We start from the raw sequence: 27,330 nt of genomic DNA, 5'->3' as shown, positions 1-27,330 counted from the left end.
CCTTTTGACAGTTCAAACTCCGGGGTTCGCCTTAGTTGTCCATGTTCTGTAGTCTGTACCCCTTGGTAGCGTAGGGCCAGCTTGTAGAGTGGAAAAATCTTCGGTTTTGTCGGGTTGGTTCCGGTTGACTGTTTGTTTGGTCGCGATGGTCCGAAACTTTCCAATAGTCGTTTTGAAAGCCTGTTTGCTGTCGTGGTGCTGTCCTGGGTTTTAGAGATTCCTTTTGCCGATGTTTCGGGGTCCCACTTTTCGAGGCTGGTGTAGAACTTGGGCAACGAGACTGCTAACTTAATAGTGTCTCTAGAAGCACACCTAACTGCCAGAACAGGCCTTCAATTATACTAAAACAGGCTTCCTTATCTTCCATCAAATCTAGCTCAGCTCTTTGTTTTGATTTTGCAGCCCAGCTAACTGAAACTTGATTAAGTGGTTTTAATCTGCCGTTAATAGGCTTTTCGAAGTTGGTGAGCTCTCGTCCATTGAGCTAGTCTGGCCTGAGCCAGATATTTCTATGCCTGTTGAAAAGGTGTTGGAATATGTATGTGACATTTGGGTCCTCTGGATGGGGTGATACTGTTTCTTCCATGGTCAATAGTTTGAATGCTAATGTTTTCTAAGGGCAAGTTTTCGAGAGTAAACAGTTCCCAGACAATTTGATTGGCTCCAATGTCCAAACTGGCCCGTTAGAGATGGACCCCACCCCTTTTCTTGCCGACCCAACATTCATCTTTTAAAAATCCCAAGTTTGATTAAAGTTCATAGTTTCTTCCATGTGCACTTTAGGATTTCAGACTTTCTGTTAGATAGTTCCAAATTAAATTCCCTTTCCTATGAGTCCAAACACTGCGGGGGGGGGGGGAATCTCCATGAATGCATCCCCTTTTTATCCCTTCAGGCTCTGTCTCCCCCCTTTAAAACTCATATTTGTGTCCCGAAGTTTTTTCCTTCCATTTTAAAAGTCCAAAAAGGGATACTTCTTCTTTGCAGGGGAAAGGTACCAGGAATCTTGGCGAAATATTGGTAAATTCTACAGTTTATTGGGTATAAAGTGAATAGTGACAATGTTGTGACTTCTGGATATCATCCACTCCAACGATGTCGATTGTAGGGGGTTGGAAGAACGTGATCCGTCTTTCCTGAGTTTACACTCTCCACTCTGCTTTCCCCCCATCCCATGTCTCTCTTCCCCCTCTCGGCCCCCCGCGTGTCCCCCTCTCGGCCCCCGAGTCGGTCCCCCTCCCCGTGTCCCCCGCTCGCTCGCTCCCCAACCCCCTCTCGCTCGCTCGCACGCTCCCCAGCCCCGTGTGTGACTCTCTCTCTCTCTCTCTCTCTCTCTCTCTCGCTTGACCCACGTGTGTGTGTGTGTCTCTCTCTCTCTCGACCCCCGTGTGTGTGTCTCTCTCTCTCTCTCTCGACCCCCGTGTGTGTGTCTCTCTCTCTCGACCCCTCCGTGTGTGTGTCTCTCTCTCTCGACCCCCTTGTGTGTGTGTCTCTCTCTCGACCCCCTTGTGTGTGTGTCTCTCTCTCGACCCCTCCGTGTGTGTGTCTCTCTCTCTCGACCCCTGTGTGTGTGTGTCTCTCTCTCTCGACCCCGTGTGTGTGTCTCTCTCTCTCGACCCCGTGTGTGTGTCTCTCTCTCTCGACCCCGTGTGTGTGTCTCTCTCTCGACCCCCTTGTGTGTGTGTCTCTCTCTCGACCCCGTGTGTGTGTCTCTCTCTCTCGACCCCGTGTGTGTGTCTCTCTCTCTCGACCCCGTGTGTGTGTCTCTCTCTCTCGACCCCGTGTGTGTGTCTCTCTCTCTCGACCCCGTGTGTGTGTCTCTCTCTCTCGACCCCGTGTGTGTGTGTCTCTCTCTCTCTCGACCCCCGTGTGTGTGTCTCTCTCTCTCGACCCCCGTGTGTGTGTCTCTCTCTCTCGACCCCCGTGTGTGTGTGTCTCTCTCTCTCGACCCCCGTGTGTGTGTGTCTCTCTCTCTCGACCCCCGTGTGTGTGTGTCTCTCTCTCTCGACCCCCGTGTGTGTGTCTCTCTCTCTCTCGACCCCCGTGTGTGTGCCTCTCTCTCTCGACCCCCGTGTGTGTCTCTCTCTCTCTCGCTCTCTCGACCCCCGTGTGTGTGTCTCGCTCTCTCGACCCCAGTGTGTGTGTGTCTCTCTCTCGACCCCAGTGTGTGTGTCTCTCTCTCTCTCTCGACCCCCGTGTGTGTGTCTCTCTCTCTCGACCCCCGTGTGTGTGTCTCTCTCTCTCTCGACCCCCGTGTGTGTGTCTCTCTCTCTCGACCCCCGTGTGTGTGTGTCTCTCTCTCTCGACCCCCGTGTGTGTGTGTCTCTCTCTCTCTCTCGACCCCCGTGTGTGTGTCTCTCTCTCTCGACCCCCGTGTGTGTGTCTCTCTCTCTCGACCCCCGTGTGTGTCTCTCTCTCTCTCTCTCGACCCCCGTGTGTGTGTCTCTCTCTCTCGACCCCCGTGTGTGTGTGTCTCTCTCTCTCGACCCCCGTGTGTGTGTGTGTGTCTCTCTCTCTCTCTCGACCCCCGTGTGTGTGTCTCTCTCTCTCGACCCCCGTGTGTGTGTCTCTCTCTCTCGACCCCCGTGTGTGTGTCTCTCTCTCTCGACCCCCGTGTGTGTGTGTCTCTCTCTCTCGACCCCCGTGTGTGTGTGTCTCTCTCTCTCTCTCGACCCCCGTGTGTGTGTCTCTCGTCTCTCTCGACCCCCGTGTGTGTGTCTCTCTCTCTCTCGACCCCCGTGTGTGTGTCTCTCTCTCTCTCGACCCCCGTGTGTGTGTCTCTCTCTCTCTCGACCCCCGTGTGTGTGTCTCTCTCTCTCGACCCCCGTGTGTGTTTCTCTCGCTCTCGACCCCCGTGTGTGTCTCTCTCTCTCTCTCTCTCTCTCTCTCTCGACCCCCGTGTGTGTCTGTCTCTGTCTCTCTCTCTCTCTCTCCCCCTGCCACCCCAGCCCCCCTCTCTCCGTGCCCGTGCCTCTCTCTCTCTCTCTCTCTCTCTCTCTCTCTCTCTCTCCTCTCTCTCTCTCTCTCTCCCCCACCCCCCCCTGTTTGCCTGTCTCTCTCTCTCTCTCTCTCTCTCCCTTCCTTCCCCACCCCCCCCCACCCCCCCACCCTGCCTGTGTATCTGTCTCTCTCTCTTTGCCCTCCCGGCCTGTCTCTCTCTTGGCCCCCCCCCCCGTGTCTCTCTTCGCCCCCCCGTCCGGGGCAGGGAGAGAGAGAGAGAGGGAAAAAGTCGGAGCCTCAGGTCCTGCATCTCGGCACCACGCGTAGGGAATGAATAGGCGGAGAGGGGGGGGTGTCGGGACTTGTCGGTCAAAAAGGTGTAATACGGGCAGGGAGGGGGGTGGACAGAGGCCTGTCTGTCAAAAAAAAGTGCAATACAAATACTCCCTTTTTTTAATTGCCATGGAACGTCGGAACGTCAAACCGCTGCCCCACCATTGCAGGAAGAGAGGAAATGGTATGTATAAAACAACTGGCATTGCTGGAGGCCTGAGAGCAGGTTGGCTCCTTGCTCATTTGGGTAGAGTTGAGTTCTCTCTGGGGCCACAAAATATCTTTTTTTCTAACCAATCTCAAAGATTGCAATGATACTTTGAGAAGATTTGGACTTCTAACAACGAGAGTGTAGCCACTGATCACTTTGTGGAGTGCTAAAGACTTGTTTTGCAACGTCTAACATTTAAAATTTAGTCCCAACAGAAAGAGATGCAGCTAATTTAATTGGCTCCCTTTTATGAAATGTTCAGGATTCTGGAATGCATTAGTCTGCAGTAATTTGAGAGGTTGCTGGTACTATGCATTATATCTTTTGGTGGGGCGGGGAGTGTCTTTTCACTATGGAATCATTGAAAAGTGCAGTTTACATTGTTAATATGTGTCCTAACTCACACCAAGTCCCACTCACCCATCACCCTTGTGCTCGCTGACCTACATTGGCTTCCGGTTAAGCAACGCCTCAATCTCAAAATTCTCATCCTTATTTTCAAATCCCTCCATGGCCTCGCCCCTCCCTATCTCTGTAATCTCCTGCAGCCCCAAAATGTCCGTGATGTCTGCGCTCCTCTAATTCTGCCTTCCTGAGCATCCCTGATTATAATCGCTCAACCATTGGTGGCTGTGCCTTCTGTTGCCTAGGCCCCAAGCTCTGGAATTCCCTGCCTCAATGTCTCTACTCCTCTTTCCTCCTTCAAGACGTCCTTGAAACATACCTCTTTGACCAAGCTTTTGATCACCTGCGCTAATTTCTACTTATGCGGCTCAATGTCAAATTTTTATTGCATAATACTCCTGTGAAACGCCGTGGGACGTTTCACTATGTTAAAGGCGCTATATAAATACAACTTGTTGTTGTAATATCTATGAATTAGTCTGCTTTAAATGATCATACATTAGCAATAGGCATGAATTTGAGTTCTTGATTTTTTTCTCTTTTTACATTTGACAATCTTTTAGCCACAAACAATCACCTCAAGACCATTGGTGCACTAAAAACCATTGAAGTCACAGACCGTGGCGATTCAATCGACAGTGATGGTGAGCACAATAAACTGTACATACAATATAAAATGTATTTTGATGTCTGCTGACTAAAGTGATGAGCTAAATGTTTTTCCCTATCATGGCAAATATTTTCCATCCCATTCAAATATCACAAGTTTTGGTCACCTTTTATTGAGGAACTTTATTTTAGTCTGCTGTACTTGTAACTTGTGTACAACCTTTGTGTTTGTTAACTTTGTCCTGATTTTGGTAATGGCTTCTTTTTTTATTATCCATGAAAACTAATGGGTTCAAATTGTGGATATGCATTAGAGCCTGAAATCTTACTTATTTTAATGCTATATTTTTATCTGGCTGGCATTGACCTGTTGTCAACAGTAATTAGCAATATTTTATGTTTGGTTGGTAATGAAGAGGGCAACATTTCTCCAGGAACTGTATCGAGCTGGTTAAATTTCCTTTGATTTGACTTGGTACACCACTTCTTAGACTATGGGCTAGAATTTCAACGACTTTGTGACTGGGTTTCCGCCGCGATTTAACGCTCCACGACTAAAACCCGGTTGGCGGAATCTTCGGGGTACCTTTTTGCTGCGGCTCTTTCCACGTACTGCCGGAGAGAGGAGCGCCGACATGCAACACTGCGAATAGCATTTGTGTTCGAGTTTTGGCGCGCACTAGACCCATATTCTACGGCCAGAATACCGACAGGGTAAAACCTGACGGTGCAGCCCTGCCAGCGGTGGTAAATGTGAAAACCTGCAAAAAAGGTAAGTTAAAGTTTTTATTGATTCTTTTTCAGCAATTTAGTAGGTAAGGGTTTTGTGAATGTTTTTCCCCTCAAAGCCCCTCTCGCAGTTGTCGAAATTTGTGGTTTGTGGCGTGAATCCTTGTGCAACGCCAATTTTTATTGATGGGCAAATTAAAGGCCTAAAAACGGTAGCGAAGTGAAAACGGTAATTTTGGCGTAAAACTACCGTGTCAACGAAAAACTGAAATTCTATCCCATTAAGTTGCAAATATCCAGACCTCGTCTTTTTTTTTCAATGAGGTGTGCGCGCGCGTGTGTGTGATTCTTCCTCTCCCTTATCCTTGCTTTGTCTTCCCACTGTTGATATGAACAATATGGAGATATTGCAAGAAACATGCCAAGTGGATTTGTAGTTTCATCTACTCACTTTACATTTCTGCAACATTTGTGGCACACATCTCCTTGAATCCTTATCCTATCTTTGCATCATCTGTTATCCTGCTCTCATCCAATGTTTCTCACTGAGATTCAAATTTTGCATCTTTATGACATTTCCTTCTTCCAATTTTTCTCATACTTTCTAAAGTTCTGATACAAATACAAATGAGTTTGTTCTGACTTTCTTGCTGGTTGTATTGGTTTGCTTGAATTCCTCACTTTGGTCTTTTGTGGCTAAATATACTTGCTGGCTTTGTTGATCTTGTAATCTTTAACTCCTTCACAACTTTTTGTTGTGCAAATCTTTAAATTGCTCTACTTAAGTCACTGTTCTTGACGACTTTGATTTTGATGATCAGCAACCACCTTGCTTTTCTTCCACTGATCAGGTTGGTGCTAATGTTATCCTGAATGATCTCACACAACTTGTCAGTCAACCTTATTGGCCTGGTAATTGGGCAAATCTGAATCTTTTCCTCACTTCCAATCCTAAATCTTGCACTCTGTTTTCTCGCCACTGGGCTCTTTGATCAGTTTCTTATATATGAAAGAACTTGCAACAAGTTGCATTATGAAACAGTCCTGATTTATTTGGCATTGTAAGTGAGCCAATTGGGGCGGCTTTGATTATTTTAAGCTTCTTCCAGCTGGTATGAGAGGTTGGATACTGTGGTCTTATCCTTTTGCCAGTAAAGTACAATTCTGTCAGTCTTTCCTGCCAGTCTGCTGCATTTTGTAAAGGTCAACTTCCTCACATGCTACAATCCGTGTGTAGCATCGCAAGTGAACTTTATCTCTGCCCATAACCTCATATTACACTGTCTGATCTGCCAAAAGCACTTTAATGAAAAGCAGCATTAACTGCTTTTCCAGCAGCTGCTCCTTATGGTCTCTAGCCTGTCTTGTTTGTCTTGCGCAACTGTCCTATGTGCTTTTCCTTCTCACTACATCGGTGAGTTGAAGTCAAGACTGTCTCCTATTTTCTAAAATACAAAAACTGGAACTCCTTGTCTGTCCCAGTTTATTCCTCCTATGCTCTTCAGGCTTTTAAAGTAGAAACTTGGTGACCTTGTCTCCTATTTTATTGTTTTTAATCTTGGTATCCTGCACTATGGGCTTGGGGTTTTCACTGTGGTTTCATCATAAATGTATAGAAATACAAAGGTACTATATTATCATACTTTGAACTGCCTTTTGCAATGTTGGTTACTTGAGTGGCATTACAGCAAATCTTAGATTGAAAAAAGACTGCTACAGGTGCAGCGTCGAGATTCCGGAATCCAGAATGTTCTTGACTCCGGACCGATCAGTGGCAGGGCCATCCTGAATCCGTAAAATGTTCTGGAATTCTGACCCGCCAATGCTGCTGACCTCAGAGGTCCCGCTGCTGCCCGACCTCTTGCCTCACTGCTGCTGCTCTTACCTTGGGGCCTCCTCGCCGGCCTGCCCGAAGATCACCTCCACGATGGGGCAAGTCGGTCCGACAGCTCCTTGGCAGGACTCTGCCCGAACCACTCCGAACCAGCCGGCCCAAACATAACATAGAAACATAGACAATGGGAGCAGTAGTAGGCCATTCGGCCCTTCGAGTCTGCACCGCCATTCAGTGTGATCATGGCTGATTCTCTATCTCAACACCATATTCCTGCTTTTTCCCCATTACCCTTGATGCCTTTTGTTTCTAGAAATCTATCTTTCTCTCTCTCAAGTATATTCAATGACTTGGCCTCCACAGCCTTCTGTGGTAGAGAATTCCACAGGTTTAGCACCCTCTGAGTGAAAAGATTTATCCTCACCTCGGTCCTAAATTTCCTACTCCGTATCCTGAGACTGTGACCCCCTTGTTCTAGACTTCCCAGCCAGGGGAAACATCCTCCCCGCATCCAGTCTATCCAATCCAGTCAGAATTTTATACGTTTCAATGAGATCTCCTCTCATTCTTCTAAACAGGCTTAGTCGACCCAATCTCTCCTCATACGACACTCCTGCTATCCCAGGAATCAGTCTGGTGAACCTTTGCTGCACTTCCTCTATGGCAAGTATATCCTTTCTTGGGTAAGGAGACCAAAACTGCACACAATACTCCAGGTGCGGTCTCACCAAGGCCCTGTATAACTGTAGTAAGAGATCCTTGCTCCTGTACTCAAATCCTCTTGCAATGAAGGTCAACATACCATTTGCCTTCCTAATTGCTTGCTGCACCAGCTCCTCGGCAGGGATCACCCCCACCCCCCCTGCCCTTTCTGACGTTCCGAAATCTGGAAATACCAAAACTTAGACTTGGGTGTTTCCAGATTCATAACATCAGAAAGACAATTGAAAGTCCGGAATCCGGAACGGCCTCTGTCCTGAGGGTTCCGGATTCTCGACGTTGCAACTGTATGTTCAATTTGTTTTGTTTCAAACACTTTGAAACTTCTAGCCACCACTAACCAATACAAGGACACAATAAAAAGTATTGAAATCACAGACCCTGGGGATTCAACAGTCACTAATGGTGAGCGCAACATTCCTGTTTGTGAAATATATTGTTGCTACAGGCCTTGGACTGAAGTGTGTGACAATGAATGCAAAAGGAAAGGTGATGTGATATTTAATTGAGAAACTCCAGTGCCGTTACCGTTGAGTTGCCTTAAATCACATTTTCTGGTCAGAATCTGTATGGACAGATTGTGTTTTTAAAAAAAAAAATGTATTCAAAATGTCCCTGCTCCTGCATATGATCTCTGAGTAAAACATCCATTAGGTCTATCATTATACCATGGTTTATGTTGAATGTGCTGTTGCACTACATTGTATAGCATGCGCCCATTGTTTAGTGTGCTCATGCAAATAATTGGCTATTGCAACTACAGGTGCAGTACCTAAAATCCGGAACCCGAGGCCATTCAGGACTTCGTGTTTTTCGAACGTGTTTCTGATGTCACGATTCCGGAAACACCTGAGCCCAGGTTCGGGTATTTCCGGATTTCGGAATGTCAGAAGAACGGTGGGGGGGTTTGGGGTCCCGCCAAGGAGGTGTTCGGGCCGGCCGGCCGGCGAGGAAGTCCCGAGTAAGGACAGCGAAGCGAGCAGTGGCGAGGCCCGAGGTCGGGCAACGGGAGGGCCCCGAGGTCAGCAGCGTCGACGTGTCCGGATTCCAGAACATTTTACGGATTCCGGACGACGCTGCCACCGATCGTGCCAGATTCTGGAACATTCCGGAACTCCGGATTTTCAACGCTGCACCTGTATTAAAATTCTGTATGAGCAATTTGAATGAACTGTGAATATACAACCGCAATAGTTTCGCTTTTGCTACCAGAATTTTTAAAGTTCATAAAAATGACACATCAGATCTCTGAAGGTGTGCATTTATCTGGTAACGTGCACAAAGTGTCCTTTTTATTTGTCAATGGTTTTAAGTCTGTTGCGGGAGAAGTAGACATTTTAAAGTGTTTATAATTCATAATTAAATATGCTGCATTTCTTTTGAACAGTAAAAGAAATTATGACCATGTTGAGATTGAGAGCTGGTGATGAGAGAACCATTGTCAGAAAATCAGCCATTCAGGTAATGTATGTGAGATCATGGTACTGATTGTTTTTATAAATCTTGTATTACAGCCACATCAGCTTGTGCTGGTCCTCTTTCAATGACGAGTGAAAAAGACAATTGGGACAAACTATCTGATTCAGTGACTTTATGACTGCCATTTCTCTCTCTCCTCTAATGAGTGTGGGGGCAAGGCAGAATAGTTCTAATGTTTCAAAAACCTGAGTTGAGCTGGCCTCCCTCGGTTTGTGCTGGGAGCTCGGAACAGACCTGTGCTGAATTTTCTGGGAGAAGTCAGTTCACTTAATTTGAATAGAAAACTGGTGCATGAAAAGCTTGCCCGATGAACTTGGCCTGTAGCACAGTTTGGCTGCAGAGCACAAAATCTGACGAGGTGTGTAGTTGAGTAACTGTTCACAATGGTTCAGGACTTGAGTATGAGGGCACAATATCAAATTTGTAGATCACACTGTATATGGATATATAGTTAGCTGAAGTAAGTGACGTCCGGACAACACAGATTAGTAGTTTGGGTAGATAGTTGTCAACTGAAATTTATTTCTGACAAATATGAGGTGAATTTTTATGGCGGGAATAAGAGGAAATATATACTAAATGCTAAAACTTTAGTTGAGGCAGAAGACTGAAGAGTTCATTTGCATAAATCTTTAAAATTGGGAAAACTAGTTAGTAAAGCTGTAAGTATATATATATATATATATATGATTCTAAGTTTTAGGAATACGAACACAGTACAAAATGAAAAGTAATGCTAAACCTATACATATAATTGGAATATGGCGTCCAGTTTTAGCACCCTACTTTAAGAAGTCGAGGCTCTGAAGTAGTTACAGAAGAGAATTACTAGTAAGATGCCAAAGGAAAGAAGCTTAAGTAAATGTTTAAGCGATATAATAGTGATGTTCAAAATTATGAAGAGTTTTAATGAAGTGAGTAAGGACAACCTGTTGCCACTGCTGGTAGCTAGAGGGCATAAATTTTAGATTGCTCTTGATGAAGGGAGAGACGAGGAGATATTGTTGGATGTGAAACATTAGTGGAAGGAGAATCAATAATAGCTTTTAAAGGAGAAATGGCTAACTATTGGAGAAATAAATATTTAAAAGAACATTGGGGAAAAAGCAAGGAAATGGACTGAAAAATTCTGAGAGTCAGCATAAGTTGGCTGGGCTGAATGGTCTTTAAGCGCAGCGAGATTCTGTGAACACATTAGCTAGAATAAAAATGGCTGAATACCCAGCAAAACTAACTAATGAATGAAGCAAAATATAATCCAAAACTCAAAATGAGACTTATTAGGAATGAAAATCAAAACAGACATGTCCTTTTAAGAAGCCTGCTTCAGTAGGCCAGGCCCTAGGACTCGCATGAACACAGATTATATAGGCAAGGTGCATGCTGTGGGAAGATCGCAAAGACATGTTTTAAGTAACTAAAATACTGAATTCCAGCCACGCATGGAGGCAGTGCAGCCACCTTTTTGTTTCTCCTTTGAAAGTGAATGCGACACACACCAGGCTTGCAAAGTTGATAGCCAAATTTTTAAGAACATAAGAAATAGGAGCAGGAGAAGGCCATACGGCCCCTCGAGCCTGCTCCGCCATTTAATACGATCATGGCTGATCCGATCATGAACTCGGGTCCACTTCCCTGCCCACTCCCCATAACCCCTTATTCCCTTATCGTTTAAGAAACTGTCTATCTCTGTCTTAAATTTATTCAGTGACCCAGCTTCCACAGCTCTCTGAGGCAGTGAATTCCACAGATTCACAACCCTCTGAAAGAAGAAATTCCTCCTCATCTCAGTTTTAAATGGGTGGCCCTTATTCTAAGATTATGCCTCCTAGTTCTAGTCTCCCCTATCAGTGGAAACATCCTCTCTGCATCCACCCTGTCAAGCCCCCTCAATCTTATATGTTTCGATAAGATCACCTCTCATTCTTCTGAATTCCAATGAGGAGAAGCCCAATCTACTCAACCTTTCCTCATAAGTCAAACCCCTAGTTACTGGTTGCCAACCAGAGAATGAACCATTTATTCCGACTCTCTGTTCTCTTAGTTAGCCAATCTTTTATCCATGCTAATATATTACCCCCAACCCCGTGAACTTTTATCTTGTGCAGTAACCTTTTATGTGGCACCTTGTCAAATGCCTTCTGGAAGTCCAAATACACCACATCCACTGATTCCCCTTTATCCATCTTGTTCGTTACATTCTCAAAGAATTCCAGCAAATTTGTCAAACATGACATTCCCTTCATAAATCCATGCTGACTCTGCCTGACCGAATTTTGCTTTTCCAAATGTCCTGTTACTGCTTCTTTAATAATGGACTCCAACATTTTCCCAACCACAGATGTTAGGCTATAGTTTCCTGCTTTTTGTCTGCCTCCTTTTTTAAATAGGGGCGTTACATTTGCAGTTTTCCAATCTGCTGGGACCTCCCCAGAATCCAGGGAATTTTGGTAAATTACAACCAATGCATCACAATCCCTGCTGCTACTTCTCAAGACCCTAGGATGCAAGCCATCAGGTCCAGGGGCTTTATCTGCCTTTAGTCCCATTATCTTACTGAGTACCACCTCCTTAGTGATTGTGATTGTGTTAAGTTCCTCCCCCCCCCCACCTATAGCCCCTAAACTCTCGGAATATTGTTAGTGTCCTCTACCGTAAAGACTGATACAAAATATTTGTTCAGAGTTTCTGCCATCTCCCTGTTCTCTATCACTAATTGCCCAGTCTCATCCTCTAAGGGACCAACATTTACTTTAGCCACTCTTCCTTTTTATATACCTGCAGAAACTCTTGCTATATGTTTTTATATTTCATGCCAGTTTACTTTCATAGTCTCTCTTCCCTTTCTTAATTTTTTTAGTCATTCTTTGCTGGCTTTTAAAAGCTTCCCAATCTTCTGTCCTCCCACTAGTTTTGGCCACTTTGTATGCCCTTGTTTTTAATTGGATACCATCCTTTATTTCTTTCGTTCGCCACAGATGGCATTCTTTTCCTTTACACCCTTTCCTCCTCACTGGAATATATTTTTCTTGAGTTGTGAAATATCTCCTTAAATGTACGCCATTGTTCATCAACCGTCCTACACTTTAATCAATTTTCCCAGTCCACTTTAGCCAACTCTGCCCTCATATCTTTGTAGTCTCCTTTATTTAAGCTGGTTTGAGATCCAACATTCTCGCCCTCCATCTGAATTTGAAATTCAACCATGCTTGGTCACTCATTCCGAGGGGATCCTTTACTAGGAGATTGTTTATTAATCTTGTTTCATTACACAGGACCAGGTCTAAGATAGCCTGCCCCCTGGTTGGTTCCATTACATACTGCTCAAGGAACCGGTCCCTTATGCACTCTATGAATTCTTCCTCAAGGCTACCCTGACCAATTTGATTTGTCCAATCAATATGACGGTTAAAATCAGCCATGATTATTGCTGATTTTCTGAGCCACATCCACATCATGGTCAGAGCATCAAAAAATCCGGTCTGATATACAAAATTTAGTTTGTACACATCTTAATATTTTTTCTCACTTCCCCCTCCAAAGAAAATTGGCAGAGATTGATGAACTCTGTTAAGACAAAAACAAAACAAGTTTTTATGTATAATACATGGGTGTGCATTCTTAAATTCTACATTAAATAAATAAATTAGTTCACTGTTCCTTTAGTTTAACAACTGTCGACCAGAGAAGGTTTGTACGAAATAAAATATATAATGCTTGTCGCTGAATGCTAATTAGTGCTTAATTAGCTTTCCATCTCTTGGTGTACGAATATGCTGGCAAATCAGCTATTTTGTGTTCCAGGTGTTTGTAAGCCTTTTAAAACACAATATTCTCCTCTGCACCGAAGAAGATCTGTCAACATTACAGGATCGTTGTCGAGATCCTGCCCCATCTGTCCGCAAGCAGGCATTGCAGTCAATCACGGAGCTTGTGTTGGTAAGGTTTTTTTCAGATCTGGATGCATACACACATGTAAATGCAAACATTTTTAATAAATGCATGGAGGACTTTATAAAATTCTGATATTGAAAGATGACTTCCTGTTTGAAATAAGTGTCTGCTTTACCAGTGCCTATGTTCAGTAAACAGAAATGCATGTGAATTTTTCTGATACGTTAACATACCTTCTTTCCCATTCTTTAATACTTGGGGACAATAACATACAAAGTCCAGGCAAAAATCTGTGTTGGAAAAGTGGTTGATAGAAAAATAGTGGTGTGTATGGACTATTAGCCTTTAACTGAAGTTTCTCCATTATTTTCCGCATTTGTGAAAGGCAATTTAAAGTATTTGATTAATTTTACGTTGTTTTGAAGGTGTATTTCATTGAAAAATATCTGTGCATCTAGATTTTTTTTTGAATTTTGTTTAGTTCTGATGACACAGAGTACCACCTTGGAGCAATTAGCAAAATGGGGATACGGCAGACAAATGCAAATAGATAACTCCATTTGAAGAGCTAGCACGAGAACAAGCCTGATGGGGCAAATAGCCTCCTGTGCTATAATCACTGTTTGTAAGTGAGCTGAATTAATGTTAATGGCCAAAGCCAGTAACACAGGATGTTTTGGTTTTGAATCTAAACTGCAAAAATTCCAGAATAACCTGTCTGTCCTAAAGAAAACCTGAACAGCCTAGTCTCCCGGTAGGTACCAGCACATTATACCACAAAGTGACCAGACATTGGTTCAGGTATGTGATTTCCTTTTGGTCTTGCTGCAGAATGGAGAGCTGTTGCTTACGCATAGCATAATTATGCATAGTACTGAGGGAGTGCAGCGCTGTTGGTGGTGCCGTCTTTTCTGCTCTCGGTTGGATGTAAAAGATCCCATGGCACTCTTTCGAAAAAGGGCAGGGGAGTTATCCCTGGTGTCCTGTCCAATATTTATCCCTCAATCAATCTATTATCTGGTCATTATCACGTTGCTGTTTGTGGGAGCTTGCTGTGTGCAAACTGGCTGCTGCATTTCCTACATTACAACAGTAATGACACTTCAAAAATACTTCATTAACAGTAAAGTGTTTTGGGATGTCCGGTGTTGGTGAAAGGCGCTATATAAATGCAAGACGGTCTTGATTTTCATTCGTAGAAAATCAGAAGTTGAGTCACCGTTCCAAACAGCCATCTCATGCACAGTTGGTAAAGTGTGGAATCTGGGTGCTTATCTGTGCTCAGCTATGGAAAACACTTCCAATAAGGGCAGGCTTGAGTTGAAGAGAGAAAAATAAGATAATTTGAAAAACATGCATAATTCACAAGTTTCCCTAAAAAGAAAATGTTAGACTATGAAATGTTTTGAATATAATTTCTTCTTTATAAGGTGGTTAAGTACCATTAATAATCAAAATAATTAAGCATGTTATTAGATAGCACCACAGAGTGGTAAAATACAGACTGAATCCTGTGGGTTACTGAACAACCATGAACTTCTGATGTCAGTCATACCATTCACAGGAGACAGATATTTCCCTCTCAGGAAGCAATGGAAACTTGGACAGCTGATTCTAGATTGTCTTGATGTATTTTTTAGTGGCTGCTTGCGGAATTGATTACAGCCATTGGCTGATAGCTGTAACCAGGTTTCCTGTGTGCCCTCCTTACTGGGGAATGGGGCATGGGGAGAACATCTTCCAAAAATATATGTTGCCAAATTTCTAATTGGCTAGTGCTATATATTTGGAAACTGTTCAGAGCTGGGCAGAATGAGCTCGTGATGCATTTAGTACCATTAAAAATTTGACTTCTGTTTTAGATTGAATTACAGCACTTGTTTGTAGACCAAGATGGTACCATGTGCAGTTGAAAGTATTCTTTTGAATTGTAGTATTTACAAAGACCCTCAATCGCATCTAATAGCAAACAAAGTTGGTAATGTTAATTGAACCTATTTTGTTTGGTACTGAATATATGATTTCAAATCTGTAACTAATTCAGGATTGTACCCTAATGCTCAGATTGCTTTCATGTACGTTTCTTGCAGGCTCAGTCCAATAACCCTGTGCTGCAGAAGGCTTGGGTGAATGGAGTCATCCCTGTTGTAATTGACTCTGAGACCACTATACAGGAAAAAGCACTGGAGTGTCTGAACCAAGTGATAATCCAGCAAATCAAGGACTACAGACAGTTCAGCGATGAAGACAAATATCAAAGATTGGCCTGGGATATTTTGGCGTTTCTTGCGGTTGAGAATCAAGAGCTTTGGTAAATGCTTATTGGGGTGTTTTACACATTTCTCATGTGAAATTGTTAACATTTTTGGCGAAATGCTGGAGAGCTTTTTTATAGCATATCGATCTTCATATATCATCTTTCTTTTGAGACATCTATTTATATGTAATTTTCTTTCTCCTCTGTAGTCGTTATCTGAACAAAGCTTTCCTTTTGTGGTCCCGTCAAAATAAATTCAATTCAACATTTATAAAGGCCCTTATCTCTCACACTGAGACTGAGCATGCTCCTGCAGCCTGGATGCTGCTTTCAAAAGTTGCAGGATCATCCCCGAAGTTGGATTATGCGAAGATTATAGTCTCTTGGGATGATGTTTACAGGTTTGTAATTTGTAAGAAATACTCCTGCTGTACTATATATGTACAATAAGTTGTAAAATATAATCTACTTCGGTTGTTCTGTTTTTCAAAAGCTTTCTTGTCATTCAAACTTTTCAGATACTACCTACTGTAGGAGTTCACTTTAATAAGGTTGGAAGGTACTCGATGTCTGATTCACCGTTGTTGAAATCCCAGTGCTACAAATTCATCAGAGGCATACAGACCTACTGATTATAGCTGTTGTCCTGTAGCTGTTAAAAAAACATTTGCATTTCAGTGGGTACTTCCCTTTAGTGCACAGTAGGTGGCATAGTTTTCTTAATATAATTCTTGCCCCTGCCCCATAATCCTGAGAACATTCCTATTTGGAAAGTGTTCTGTGCTGTTATTTCAGGTTTTTTGTTTTGATTGTGTTTTTTTTTAAAGCTTTGAACAACTTTAGGACAGAAACCTAGTTTATAATTCATAGATATAGTGGCCTATCGTTAAATATCGGCACCATGCTCATGCATTGATCTCATGACCTTGTTTAGGATGAGTATATGACTTGGTCCGACTTATGTTTTTTTAATGTGAGGGACTGTTTATTGTGTGAAATAATATGGAAACAAGATGCTAGATACAACATGTTAAGTATCAGAAATCTCACACGATGCCAGTGCAGCACAACATTTTCAATTCACTAATCTGAAATTATTTTCTCGAATATTTGCAGGTCAAAGAATATAGACAATAGCACAAGCCACATTCTCTGTGTCATAGGGCACATTGCTCAGCATTTGTCTGAGGCAATGAGGATTAAGTTGATAGGTGAGTGAAGTACAATAATTCTATTTTTTTTAATCTAATGCATTTAGTGGGGGGAGGGTCAGGACAACTGTTGAAATTGTATTGGAGGGGTACTCTATCTTTAGCAGACCTCTCAATGGTCAGGAGCAGGTCTCTAACTTTGGTATGGGGTGTTGAAGGCAACATTTTCCTTGGTCAATGTGCTAGTGATGGGGCCATTTTAGGGCTGGTTAGGAAGTTTGGTGTGTTGGATCACCATATAGGCTTCTATGGAACTTCAGCTACTTGATTGACAGGCTATGAGATTTCACTTGAAACATCAGATGCTACCTAGATTTATCTTTTTTAAGCATCACTTTTTTAAAAAAAAAAAGACCTAAAATCACAAATGATCTTTTGCTCATAGCCTTAAATCATGCAAACAATGCTTGAAATATTCAATAAGGTGCCACATAAAAGATTGTTACACAAGATAAGGGCTCATGAGGTTAAGGGTAATATATTAGCATGGATCGAGGCTTGGTTAACGGACAGAAAACAGAGAGTAGGGATAAACAGGTAATTTCCAGGTTGGCAGGCTGTAATTAGTGGAGTGCTGCAAGGATCAGTGCTGGGGCCTCAGCTATTTACAATCTAGATTAATGACTTGGATGAAGGGACCGAGTGTAATGTATCAGGTTTGCTGACGATATAAAGCTAGATGGGAAAGTGAGGAGGACAAAAAGCCTGCAAAGGGATAGAGACAGGTTAAGTGAGTGGGCTATAAGGTGGTAGATGGAGTACAGGTTGGAACTCCCTTATCCGAGACTCCCTTAACGGCACCACTCCTCGTCCGGCACGATTCTGGTGGCAGAACTCAGCCGACCTCCACCCTGACTTTGGGGCCGCGCTGACACTACAGCCCGCCGGAGGCCCGCGCCTACACTCTTGGACCACCTGGGACACCGACCCCTTCCCCCCCCCCCTGGGGCTGACCTCCCTTTATCCAGAAAAATCCCTTTTTTGGCACAGGCCAGGTCCCGAGGATGTGAGATAAGGGAGGTTCAAACTGTATAATGTGGGGAAATGAGGCTATTCACTTTGGTAGGAAGAATAGAAAAACAATTTTTTTTTACACTGTGAGAAACTATTAAATGTTGGTGTTCGGAGAAATTTAGGTGTCCTTGTACAGGAAACTGAGTCAGCATGCAGGTACAGTAAGCAATTAGGAAGGGGGTTGGAGTACATGAGTAAGGAAGTCTTTTTACAATTGTATGGGCTTTGGTGAGAGCACACCTCTGTGTACAGTTTTGGTCTCATCATCTGAGGAAGGATATACTTGCCTTGGAGGCAGTGCAACAAAGGTTCACTAGATTGATTCCTGGGATGAGAGGATTGTCCTATGAGGAGAGATTGAGTAGATTTGGCCTATACTGTCGAGTTCAGAAGAATGAAAGGTGATCTCATGAAACATAAGATTCTGAGGGGGATTGACAAGGGTAGATGTTTCTCCTGCAGAGTCTAGATAAAGGGGAAATAGTCTCCGGATAAGGGGTCGGCCATTTAGGACTAAAATGAGGGAGTTTTCAATGCCTTTTGAAACAGAATGTTGCAAACCACTCCGTACGGTTGTGGCAGTGGTTGGTCTTGGTGTGGGAGCACCAGAATTGCGGTAGCGTGTGGAAACATCAGGGAGCGGATTGCTACCAGTTGGAGTACTGAGAGGAGGATGCTGGTGTCTGAATAGTGAGTAGGGTTGCAAGTTGCTGCTGAGAAAGTGCCACATTTGCATATGTGCCCATGATCCAGGAACCAGCTACAAGTTTTTTGAAGTGCTTATTGTACTTTTAATATTGAAGCATAGAAGGCATTTTAAAGAACTTGAAGCTACTTCCCAGGTTACATTTGGGAGCGTAGCAATATGAGTTTCTAGGGGACGGATTGACAATGGAGGTTCGTGGGGGAAGCATGGAAACTTGTCATGTGAGACTGGAAAGGTTGGGGAAAGCGCGAATGCTGAGATGGGTTGTGTAACAGATAATAAAGTAATGAGCTGGGTAAACCTCTGTTGAAAGTGATTACTGATTATATATTGTTCATACTAAGGTCGTGCAGAGCATAAACATCAGAACATCAAATGGCCTGTTTCTGTGCTGGAAATGTTATATAATTGCCAATGATATGTCTGCAATTACAGTAAAAGAGCTTTAGATGCTTTAAATAAGAGGTTTCCCTTGCTTGTTGAGGGGAATCCTGCCCTGACACAAAGGAAATTTTGCCTACAGTGACTAGGGACTAGCTTTGAACTTTAATGCTGCTGCGCTTTTGCTATCACAGCATGAATTTTGTTTTTCTGATACATGAACAGCAATAAAGCTGTTTGTACTGAAGTATTCTCACTGTTTTTTTTTTTAATATGAACTTTGTTTGTGCCTTTTGTACTGTTGCACGTCTTTGTTCCATTTAGTGCCATTGTTGGTGAATTTATTGAATTTCGCCTTTCAGCTTGTGTTATTTTTGGTCTCTACCATTTGGCTTCAAATCCACCGACTGATGCGACAAAGGTTTCCTCACTCTGACTACAAGTGTCAATTGTGAAATTCTTTTTGGACCGTCTCCGTCTGCTAACTAGAGAGAGCAAATTCATGGCACAAAATTGTATACAATTTGTCACCAAATTGGCATTTTTATTCGGGATGCAATCAGATGACTTGTGTTGAAAATAAATGTAACTTTTGTGTAATAATAGGTTGTTTTTCTTGGCTAAGTCGTGTTATTGTGACAGAGTAGAAGGAATGGATCGAACCTGCAATATACTTAGCTCAGAATTGTTTGCTGATTGTGGACATGAAAAGCAACATGGTGTTTTTGCCAAGGATTGAAGTCAAATTTGCTATAAGAAGTGTTTTGTTGTTCTTTGATCGAGATTTATAATGGTCACTGTTAACAACAACTTTATCTATAAAAATGTTCTTCGACTAAATATATACTTTTTCTGCAGATGAGGTCCAGAATTGGATAAATGTCTTTTGCTCTCCTCCAGAAATCATTAGTCCTGCAGTTGAGACCTTGTACAAGCTCTGTCATGCCCAGTGTGAGACACCTGAGGAGACACAGGTGGGTTTACAAATATACTATGAGAAATGAATAAACTTCCAGTCTCCTAAAGAAATAATTAAAGCTTGTTCAGGCATAAAATATGAGTAAGAATGTTGAGAAAACAAAATGGATCAATTGCAATTTTGAAGTTGGTGCTTGTGAAATGTTTCCAGACTGAGGACTCTGTTATAATCAGCAGTTTAAAAAAAAAGTACATCTGATTCTGCGTAGGTGGGTAGCCTGCTTCTAGAGCTCCGCAAGTGCTATTTCTGGGACTCCTACAAACGGTTGAGAGTTCTGATTTTTCTCTCCCTCGTAGGAAGTGCCTTTCCTCACTCCTCCGAAGACATGAGTGAAATTGGGAGTTCAGTAACTGGGGAATCTTGGACGCAAAATTATATTGGTCCATGGGACAACTTTAATTTTCCTCTTGGGCTCAATTTTCCCCAATGCCGTTTTTGCAAGAGTTATGCCTGTTTTTTTGGCCCCGACTACTCCAAAAAAATAACTTGCAAGTTTACCCGTTCTATCTTTTGGAATTGGCACCGCGCAGTCTGTCCTTTAGCTTTGCGGGGGGGGGGGTGGAGCCTAATGTTTGCACCGAAAAAATAATGTTTCCTCCCCCCCGCCCCCCCCCCCCCCCCCCCTTCTGCGTATGCGCGGGGGAAAAAAATGAAGTTTTTGATGTAACTCCTATGGCCAGAACAGCTCCTGGTCTGCATTCGGCCATTTTTAAAGAACAAGTTGTGTGTGAGAACTTTAATTCTCATTGGAAAAATTGGAGCTGCAGTACAATATGCAGCACGGTTCAAGGACCAAGACTTTCTCTCAGGATGAAGTGGAGGCACTAGTTACTGTAATTGAGGCCAAATGGCACGAGCTGGACATCAGCAGAGATCACACAAAAGTTTCACTAAAATGAAATGAAGAAATGCTGGAACCAACTTGCAGAAAATTACTGTACAATGGTGACCACCTCAAGGTCCGGAGGACAGTGCAAAAAGAGTGCAGGTCAAGTATCAATACGGTAAGTAATATTTTCATTTATTCACTGAAATTGCATTTGTAAATGTGATCATCTGTATATGTACCACCCAGCAGAAAGACACCCTCTCTAAAAAGTTATATTTTCATCTTTGCAGAGGAATGTGGCACACAACAAAAGGGAAAGAACTCAAACAGGAGGAGGCCCGGCAAATCTGCACCCTTGGAAGACGGTGTCACTGCTTTGATGGGTCCTGCCTGGAGAACTGCACAAGCTGGGCCCACAATCGAGGGAGAGGGTAAGTCCTGCAAATTCCACAGTCTGGCTTTGCTAAATGTTAAGTACTGCGCAAGCATGCCATGCTTAGGTTCATGGAGATGTCTCTTGTCGGCTATGCTTTGCGGCCAACATCTCGTCATAGGCAATTATGCTCATACAGCAGTGCCTGGTCTCCAGTCGTCTTGGACCCCCTTACCACTGGACCAAGACCTTCCTCAGCTGAGCCCGTGTGGTTGCCAGTGTGCAACGGCCACCTCACGCACAGGCATCTTCCACTTCGTTAACATGAAGTTCAGGACCTGGAACGTCAGGACCCTCATGGACATCTCCAACAGTGACAGACCGGAACGCTGCACTGCCATAGTTGCCTGGGAACTTAGACGCTTTGACATCGACATCGCCGCCCTAAGCGAGACCCGGCGGACAGGGGAAGGTCAGATCAAGGAACAAGGTGGAGGTTACATCTTTTTCCGGAAAGGAAAACCAGAGGAAGAACGCCACCTTCACGGAGTCCGCTTCGCCATCAAAAATGAGCTGGTCGACCGCCTCAAGGACCCCCCCCCCCCCCCCCCCCCCCTTCAGGGTTAACGAACGCCTCATGACTCTTCGGCTCACCCTATCCCAGAACCAATGCGCCACAGTCATTAGTACGTATGCCCCAACACTTGATGCAACGGATGAGACCAAAGAGGGTTTTTCTTCCAACCTCTCAACATTCCTGTCCCACGTCCCCGTGGGTGACAAATTGATCCTCTTAGGTGACTTCAACGCCAGGGTCAGCAAAGACACAGCCCTCTGGGGAGGTGTGATTGGCAGAGCGGGGGCAGGGAAAGCCAACTCCAGCGGTACCCTACTCCTGACAAAATATCTAGAACGTGAACTCCTCATCACCAACACCCTGTTCCGCCAGAGGGACAAATGCAAGGCATTGTGGCAACACCTTCGCTCCAAACACTGGCACCTGCTGGACTATGTCATCGTCCGAGCCAAGGATTGCAAGGATGTGCGCATCACCCGCGCCATGACAGGAGCTGACTACTGTTGGATGGACCACCGCCTAATCCGATCCATCATCGGCATTAACATATCCCCAAAGCGGAGGGGACAGCAGAAGCAGTGCCGCAAAAAAGTCAATGTCGGGGCACTTAAAGACCCAGCTAAGAGAGCCCTATACAGCCAGCGCCTCACAGCTAACCTGGCATGCCTTGATGACCCTGAGATGCTGAATGCCCACAGCGCTTGGTCTGCCCTCCAGGCCTCCTTAACCAGTGCCTGTGAAGAGACACTTAGTCACTCAACCAGAAAACACCAGGACTGGTTTGATGAGAATGATCAGGAGATCCAAGAACTAATAGATCACAAGCGCAAAGCATTTCTGAGCCTCGAGCAACAACCCAACGCGGGAGCAGCAAAGCAACATTATAGGCGGCTCAAGGAAAAACCCCGGACCTAAAGGTGAAAGCACAGGAGATACAACAACTGGCCGACAGCCACGATATGCGAGGATTCTTCATCGCAGTCAAGGCCACCTACGATCCAAACTCCCAAGGCCCCACCCCACTGCTGGTCAAGAATGGGGAAACGCTCATCAAGGATACCGAGGCTGTCGGGGCCGCTGGAAGGAGCACTTCGAAGATCTCCTCAACCGAGACTCTGCCTTTGTTAGCGTGAATGTTTTCTCAGAAGAATCACGCAACACTCAGAGTCGGTTCCAATGCCAATGCGGCCTTTATTAACGCTCAGCGGGGAGGAAGTCTCAGGACTGTATCCAGGCTTCTCTCCACTGAACAAAGGGTTTCATGGATCTTTATGTTTTACAACAGTTTACTACAGTTACATACAACAGTTTACTACAGTTACATTAGACCAATAGCGTTAGTCTCTAAACGTAAAGTGGCTCATGTGTTGCCAAGAGATGTATTGCTAAGGGGTGTGTTGCTAGGGATGACTCATGTGTCTTGTAACATGGCCTGGGCGCCTCTTATCTTACTGTCCTTGGATGCTGGCATTGGGTAGCCTCCTTATTAGAGTTACATATTCGGTTCTTGTCAGCTCGGGCTGATTCATGCCCTCGTTATGTGATGTAGGCCCCTCTTATCTCTATTTCTCGGGGCTCTGCCGTGTGGAGTTATAATGGTTTGTTATAGTTATCTTGTATCCAAGGCATTCCTGGCAGTGGGCCTCACAGGGTTATTGCTCGGTCAGCCTTAGTCAATAGTTCACAGCTTGACTACCTGATTTCCCATCATGCCTGGGCAGCCATTTTATGTGTGGCCACTTTAAACTTTTATGAGTTTAGATATATTCAGTAGGTGCCTAATGCCTACAACAGCCTTTGACTCGAGTGTTCGACTCCATCCCGCAGCATGCGACCCGCCACCACCTCAGTGAAACCCCAACGTTGCACAAGGTCGGAAAAGCCCAAGAACAGCTCAAGAACAGCAAGGCTACTGGAGCAGATGGAATCCCTGCTGAGGCGCTAAAGTATGGCGGAGAGGCGCTGTTGGCGCGGATACATGACCTCATCTCTCTCATCTGGAGGGAGGAGAGCATGCCGGGAGATCTCAGAGATGATATGATCGTGACCATTTTTTTAAAAAGGGGACAAGTCTGACTGCGGCAATTACATGGGAATCTCCCTGCATCAGCCACTGGGAAAGTTGTCGTGAGAGTTCTCCTTAATGGTCTTCTCCCTGTGGCTGAGGAGCTCCTCCCGGAGTCACAGTGCGGATTTCGTCCCCTACGGGGCACAATGGACATGATCTTTGCAGCGCGAGAGATTCAGGGAACAGCGCCAGCCCTTATATATGGTCTTTTTCGACCTTACAAAGGCCTTTGACACTGTCAACCGCGAGGGTCTGTGGAGCGGCGTCCTCCATTTCGGATGCCCCCAAAAGTTTGTCAACATCCTTCGCCTGCTCCACAACGACATGCAGGCCGTAATCCTTGCCAACGGATCCATTACAGACCCAATCCACATCCGGACCGGGGTCAAACAGGGCTGCGTCATCACTCCAACCCTCTTCTCAATCTTCCTCACTGCCATGCTCGACCTCAGTAACAAGTTTCCTGCTGGAGTGGAACTAAACTACAGAACCAGAGGGAAGCTGTTTAACATATGCTGCCTCCAGGCCAAGTCCAAGATCACCCCAACCTCTGTCGTTGAGCTACAGTACGCGGACGTTGCCTGCGCACATTGAGGCTAAAATCCAGGATATAGTCGATGTATTGACTGAGGCATATGAAAGCATAGGCCTGACGCTAAAAGCCTAAGACGAGGGCCCTCCACGAGCCTGTCCTCGCCGCACAGCACTGCCCCCCAGTCATCAAGATCCACGGCGCGGCCCTCGACAACGTGGACCATTTCCCATACCTCGGGAGCCTCTTATCAACAAAGGCAGACATTGATGCGGAGATTCAACACTGCCTCCAGTGCGTCAGTGCAACCTTCGGCCACCTGAGGGAAAGAGTGTTTCAAGACCAGGCCCTTAAATCTACCACCAAGCTCATGGTCTACAGGGCTGTAATACCCACCCTCTTGTATCGCTCAGAGGCATGGACGATGTACAGAAGACATCTCAAGTTGCTGGAGATATATCACCAACGATGTCTCCGCAAGATCCTACAAATCCCGAGAGGACAAGCGCACCAACATCAGTGTCCTCGTCCAGGCTAACATCCCCAGCATTGAAGCACTGACCACACTCGATCAGCTTCGCTGCGCAGGCCACATAGTTCTCATGCCAGACACGAGACTCCCAAAGCAAGTGCACTATGCGGAGCTCCTTCACGACAAACGAGTCAAAGGTGGGCAGCGGAAACGTTATAAGGACACCCTCAAAGCCTCCCTGATAAAGTGTGACATCACCACTGACTCCTGGGAGTCCCTAAGTGGAGAAAGTGCATCCGGAAGGGCGTTGAGCACTTCGAGTCTCAACGCCGAGAGCGTGCAGAAATCAAGCGCAGGCAACGGAAAGAGCGTGCAGCAAACCAGTTCCACCCACCCCTTTCCTCAACGACTATCTATCCCTCTGAGACAGGGTCTGTGGCTCTCATATTGGACTGTTCAGCCACTAAAGAACTCACTTTGGGAGTTGAAGCAAGTCTTCCTCAATTCCGAGGGACTGCCTATGATGGTTGATGCAATGTGCTATCATTCATCGTGGTCCTTCAAATGAGCCTGCTGCTTGCGCTGTGCCTACTCATGCCATCCTGCCCCCTCTGCTACTAACCATTTGCCTGTTCTGTTATATTTTGCAGAACCTGCAGCCAACCATGACAAGGCTGAAACTGATGGAGAAGAAGATTCAGACACGGACAAGCCTGAAGAGGAGAACATCTTCCAATCCCACCTTCCAGACCAAGAGCATGGCGGGGCGGGGGGAGAGGTGATGGATGAAGCCCACACTATTGTACTCACTCTGGAGGAGGTGTAGGTGCCACCCATTGAGGTACCAGGCCCTTTCCTGAGTGGTACAAGTATTGAGACATTCCATGGATTCTCACAGTCCGAGGCTGCGGGTCCCAGTGGGATGCAGCGAGGCACACCCAGGGTGAGGAGGGGAAGGAGAGCTCGACGGTGCTCTCCTGAGATGCAGGATCTAACAGATGTGGTTCAGACGATGGCAATGAGTGCGAAGAGCATTGACCTTACGCGACCATCCCTGGACATCATCAGTGGGGTGAGTGATGAGGTATCGGGACTGTCGGGAGAAGTAACAACAGTTTGAGGAGAAATGGTAACGCTGGGCACATGAGGGAGGGAATGTTGCAGGTAGCTGATAACTATTGGCGAACATGAGGGAGGTAGCTGAGACACTGTCAGGACACGTAAGGGAGGGAATGTCAGAGCTAGCTGCTGCAATAAGGGAACATGCCCAGACCCCGCGCCCATTGACAGAATCAACTTCCACTCCCTCTCCAAAATCAGACCAGCCTCTGAGGAAGCCCAAGCTGGGCCTTCCACATTACCGCCTGCCGATCCCCCGCCCCCCCCCCCCCCCCCCCCAATCAAGAAGTAGACATTACCCGAGAAATTTGATAGAATAAGCTTGGTACCAACCCGAGAAATGCTACATCACCGCCTGCGGGCAGAGGTGGAGTCAACAAGACCAAGCACAGCGGGTGGTCTTCATTAAGGTGGAGGAGAGATGGGTGCAGCCTTTCTTTGCTGCTGTTGTTATTATTGTTACTGTTGTAACTGTTCTCAAATTAAAAGGTTTTTGTAAGTTACGTAAATTTACAAGTTTCAAAGTTTGTAATTGATCCTAGAGTTTGTAAGTGATCTTAACTGAGAATATTTTTATTTAAGGTAAGTACAAACAAGTGTTAAACTTTTGAATAAAATATCTTAAATTGTAACTGAATCATTTCCATTGTTTGTTCCATTATTAACATAACTTTTTGAAGTAAAGAAGAATAATTTCCATTATTTGTTCCATCAACACAACATTACGAAACAGGTCCAAACAGTAAACATAGTCCATTTGGAATAGTTGCCGCTGAGCCTTCAGGCAGCAAAGCGTTCATTGATAAGCTGCTGGCACAAGGCTCGAGCAGTCGTTAAAGGGGCACGACCTCCTTCGCTGTCGTGCTCCGGGTTCAGGTAGTTGCATGGCTTCCTCGCCCTCCTTCCTCCTCCTCGTCCTTGTCATCTGCATCTTCCTCATCAGCCACTCTCACCTCAGGTGGGTCTTGTACTACCAGCTGCTGCTGCCTCATGATGGCTAAGTTATGTAGCATGCAACACACAACAGTGAACTGACTGACAATCTCAGGGGAGTATTGCAAGTAGCCTCTGGAATGGTCGAGGCATCAGAAACGCTGTTTCAAGATGCCAGTGGTCCTCTATTATGCTGCGCGTCTCAATGTGCGATATGTTTTATTCCCGATCAGCTTCCGTCCGGGTTACGCGTAGGGGCGTCATGAGCCAGGTGGGGAGGCTGTACTCTTTGTCTCCCAGCAGCCAGCTCTGTCCTTCTGGCTGCTGCTGAAACATGGCAGATATAATGCTCTCGTGTAGGATGAACGCATCATGGGTGCTCCCAGGGTATCTTGCATCAACTGATATGATGTGATGCATGTCGTCACACACGAACTGCACAGTAATGGAGTGGAAGCCTTTTCTGTTCCTGTACATCGCGGAATCCTCCAAAGGTGCTCTGCTCGCAAGGCGATGTGGGTACAATCAATGCAACACTGTACCATTGGGAAGCCAGCAATCCTGGAGAAGGCCACAGCCCTTTCACACATTGCCTGGGCGGTCATGGGGAACTTTATCATTCCTCTGGGCATATAGTGCAGCAGTCACCTGCTGATTGCAGATATGTGTTGCATGCTGAGAAATGGCGCACACATCCCCAGTTGTGGCCTGAAACAATCCAGATG

General features: G+C 45.1%; 1 protein-coding gene across 1 annotated transcript in view; it reads left to right on the top strand.

The window, feature by feature from the left end:
- The window catches only part of ncapd3 (non-SMC condensin II complex, subunit D3), an 86,429-nt gene that overhangs the window by 24,323 nt on the left and 34,776 nt on the right, over positions 1-27,330 (top strand). The window contains exons 13-19 of the mRNA XM_070894387.1: positions 4,453-4,533; positions 9,169-9,242; positions 13,065-13,199; positions 15,245-15,465; positions 15,621-15,812; positions 16,528-16,622; positions 19,582-19,697. Of these exons, the coding sequence (XP_070750488.1) occupies positions 4,453-4,533; positions 9,169-9,242; positions 13,065-13,199; positions 15,245-15,465; positions 15,621-15,812; positions 16,528-16,622; positions 19,582-19,697 (914 nt within the window). The remainder of the gene's footprint in view (positions 1-4,452; positions 4,534-9,168; positions 9,243-13,064; positions 13,200-15,244; positions 15,466-15,620; positions 15,813-16,527; positions 16,623-19,581; positions 19,698-27,330) is intronic.

The sequence above is a fragment of the Pristiophorus japonicus genome, chromosome 11, assembly GCF_044704955.1.
Source record: "Pristiophorus japonicus isolate sPriJap1 chromosome 11, sPriJap1.hap1, whole genome shotgun sequence".
NCBI classification, from domain to species: domain Eukaryota; kingdom Metazoa; phylum Chordata; class Chondrichthyes; family Pristiophoridae; genus Pristiophorus; species Pristiophorus japonicus.
The sequence above is the reverse complement of the archived record's forward strand: the minus strand, read 5'-3'. Positions and strand labels throughout refer to the sequence as shown.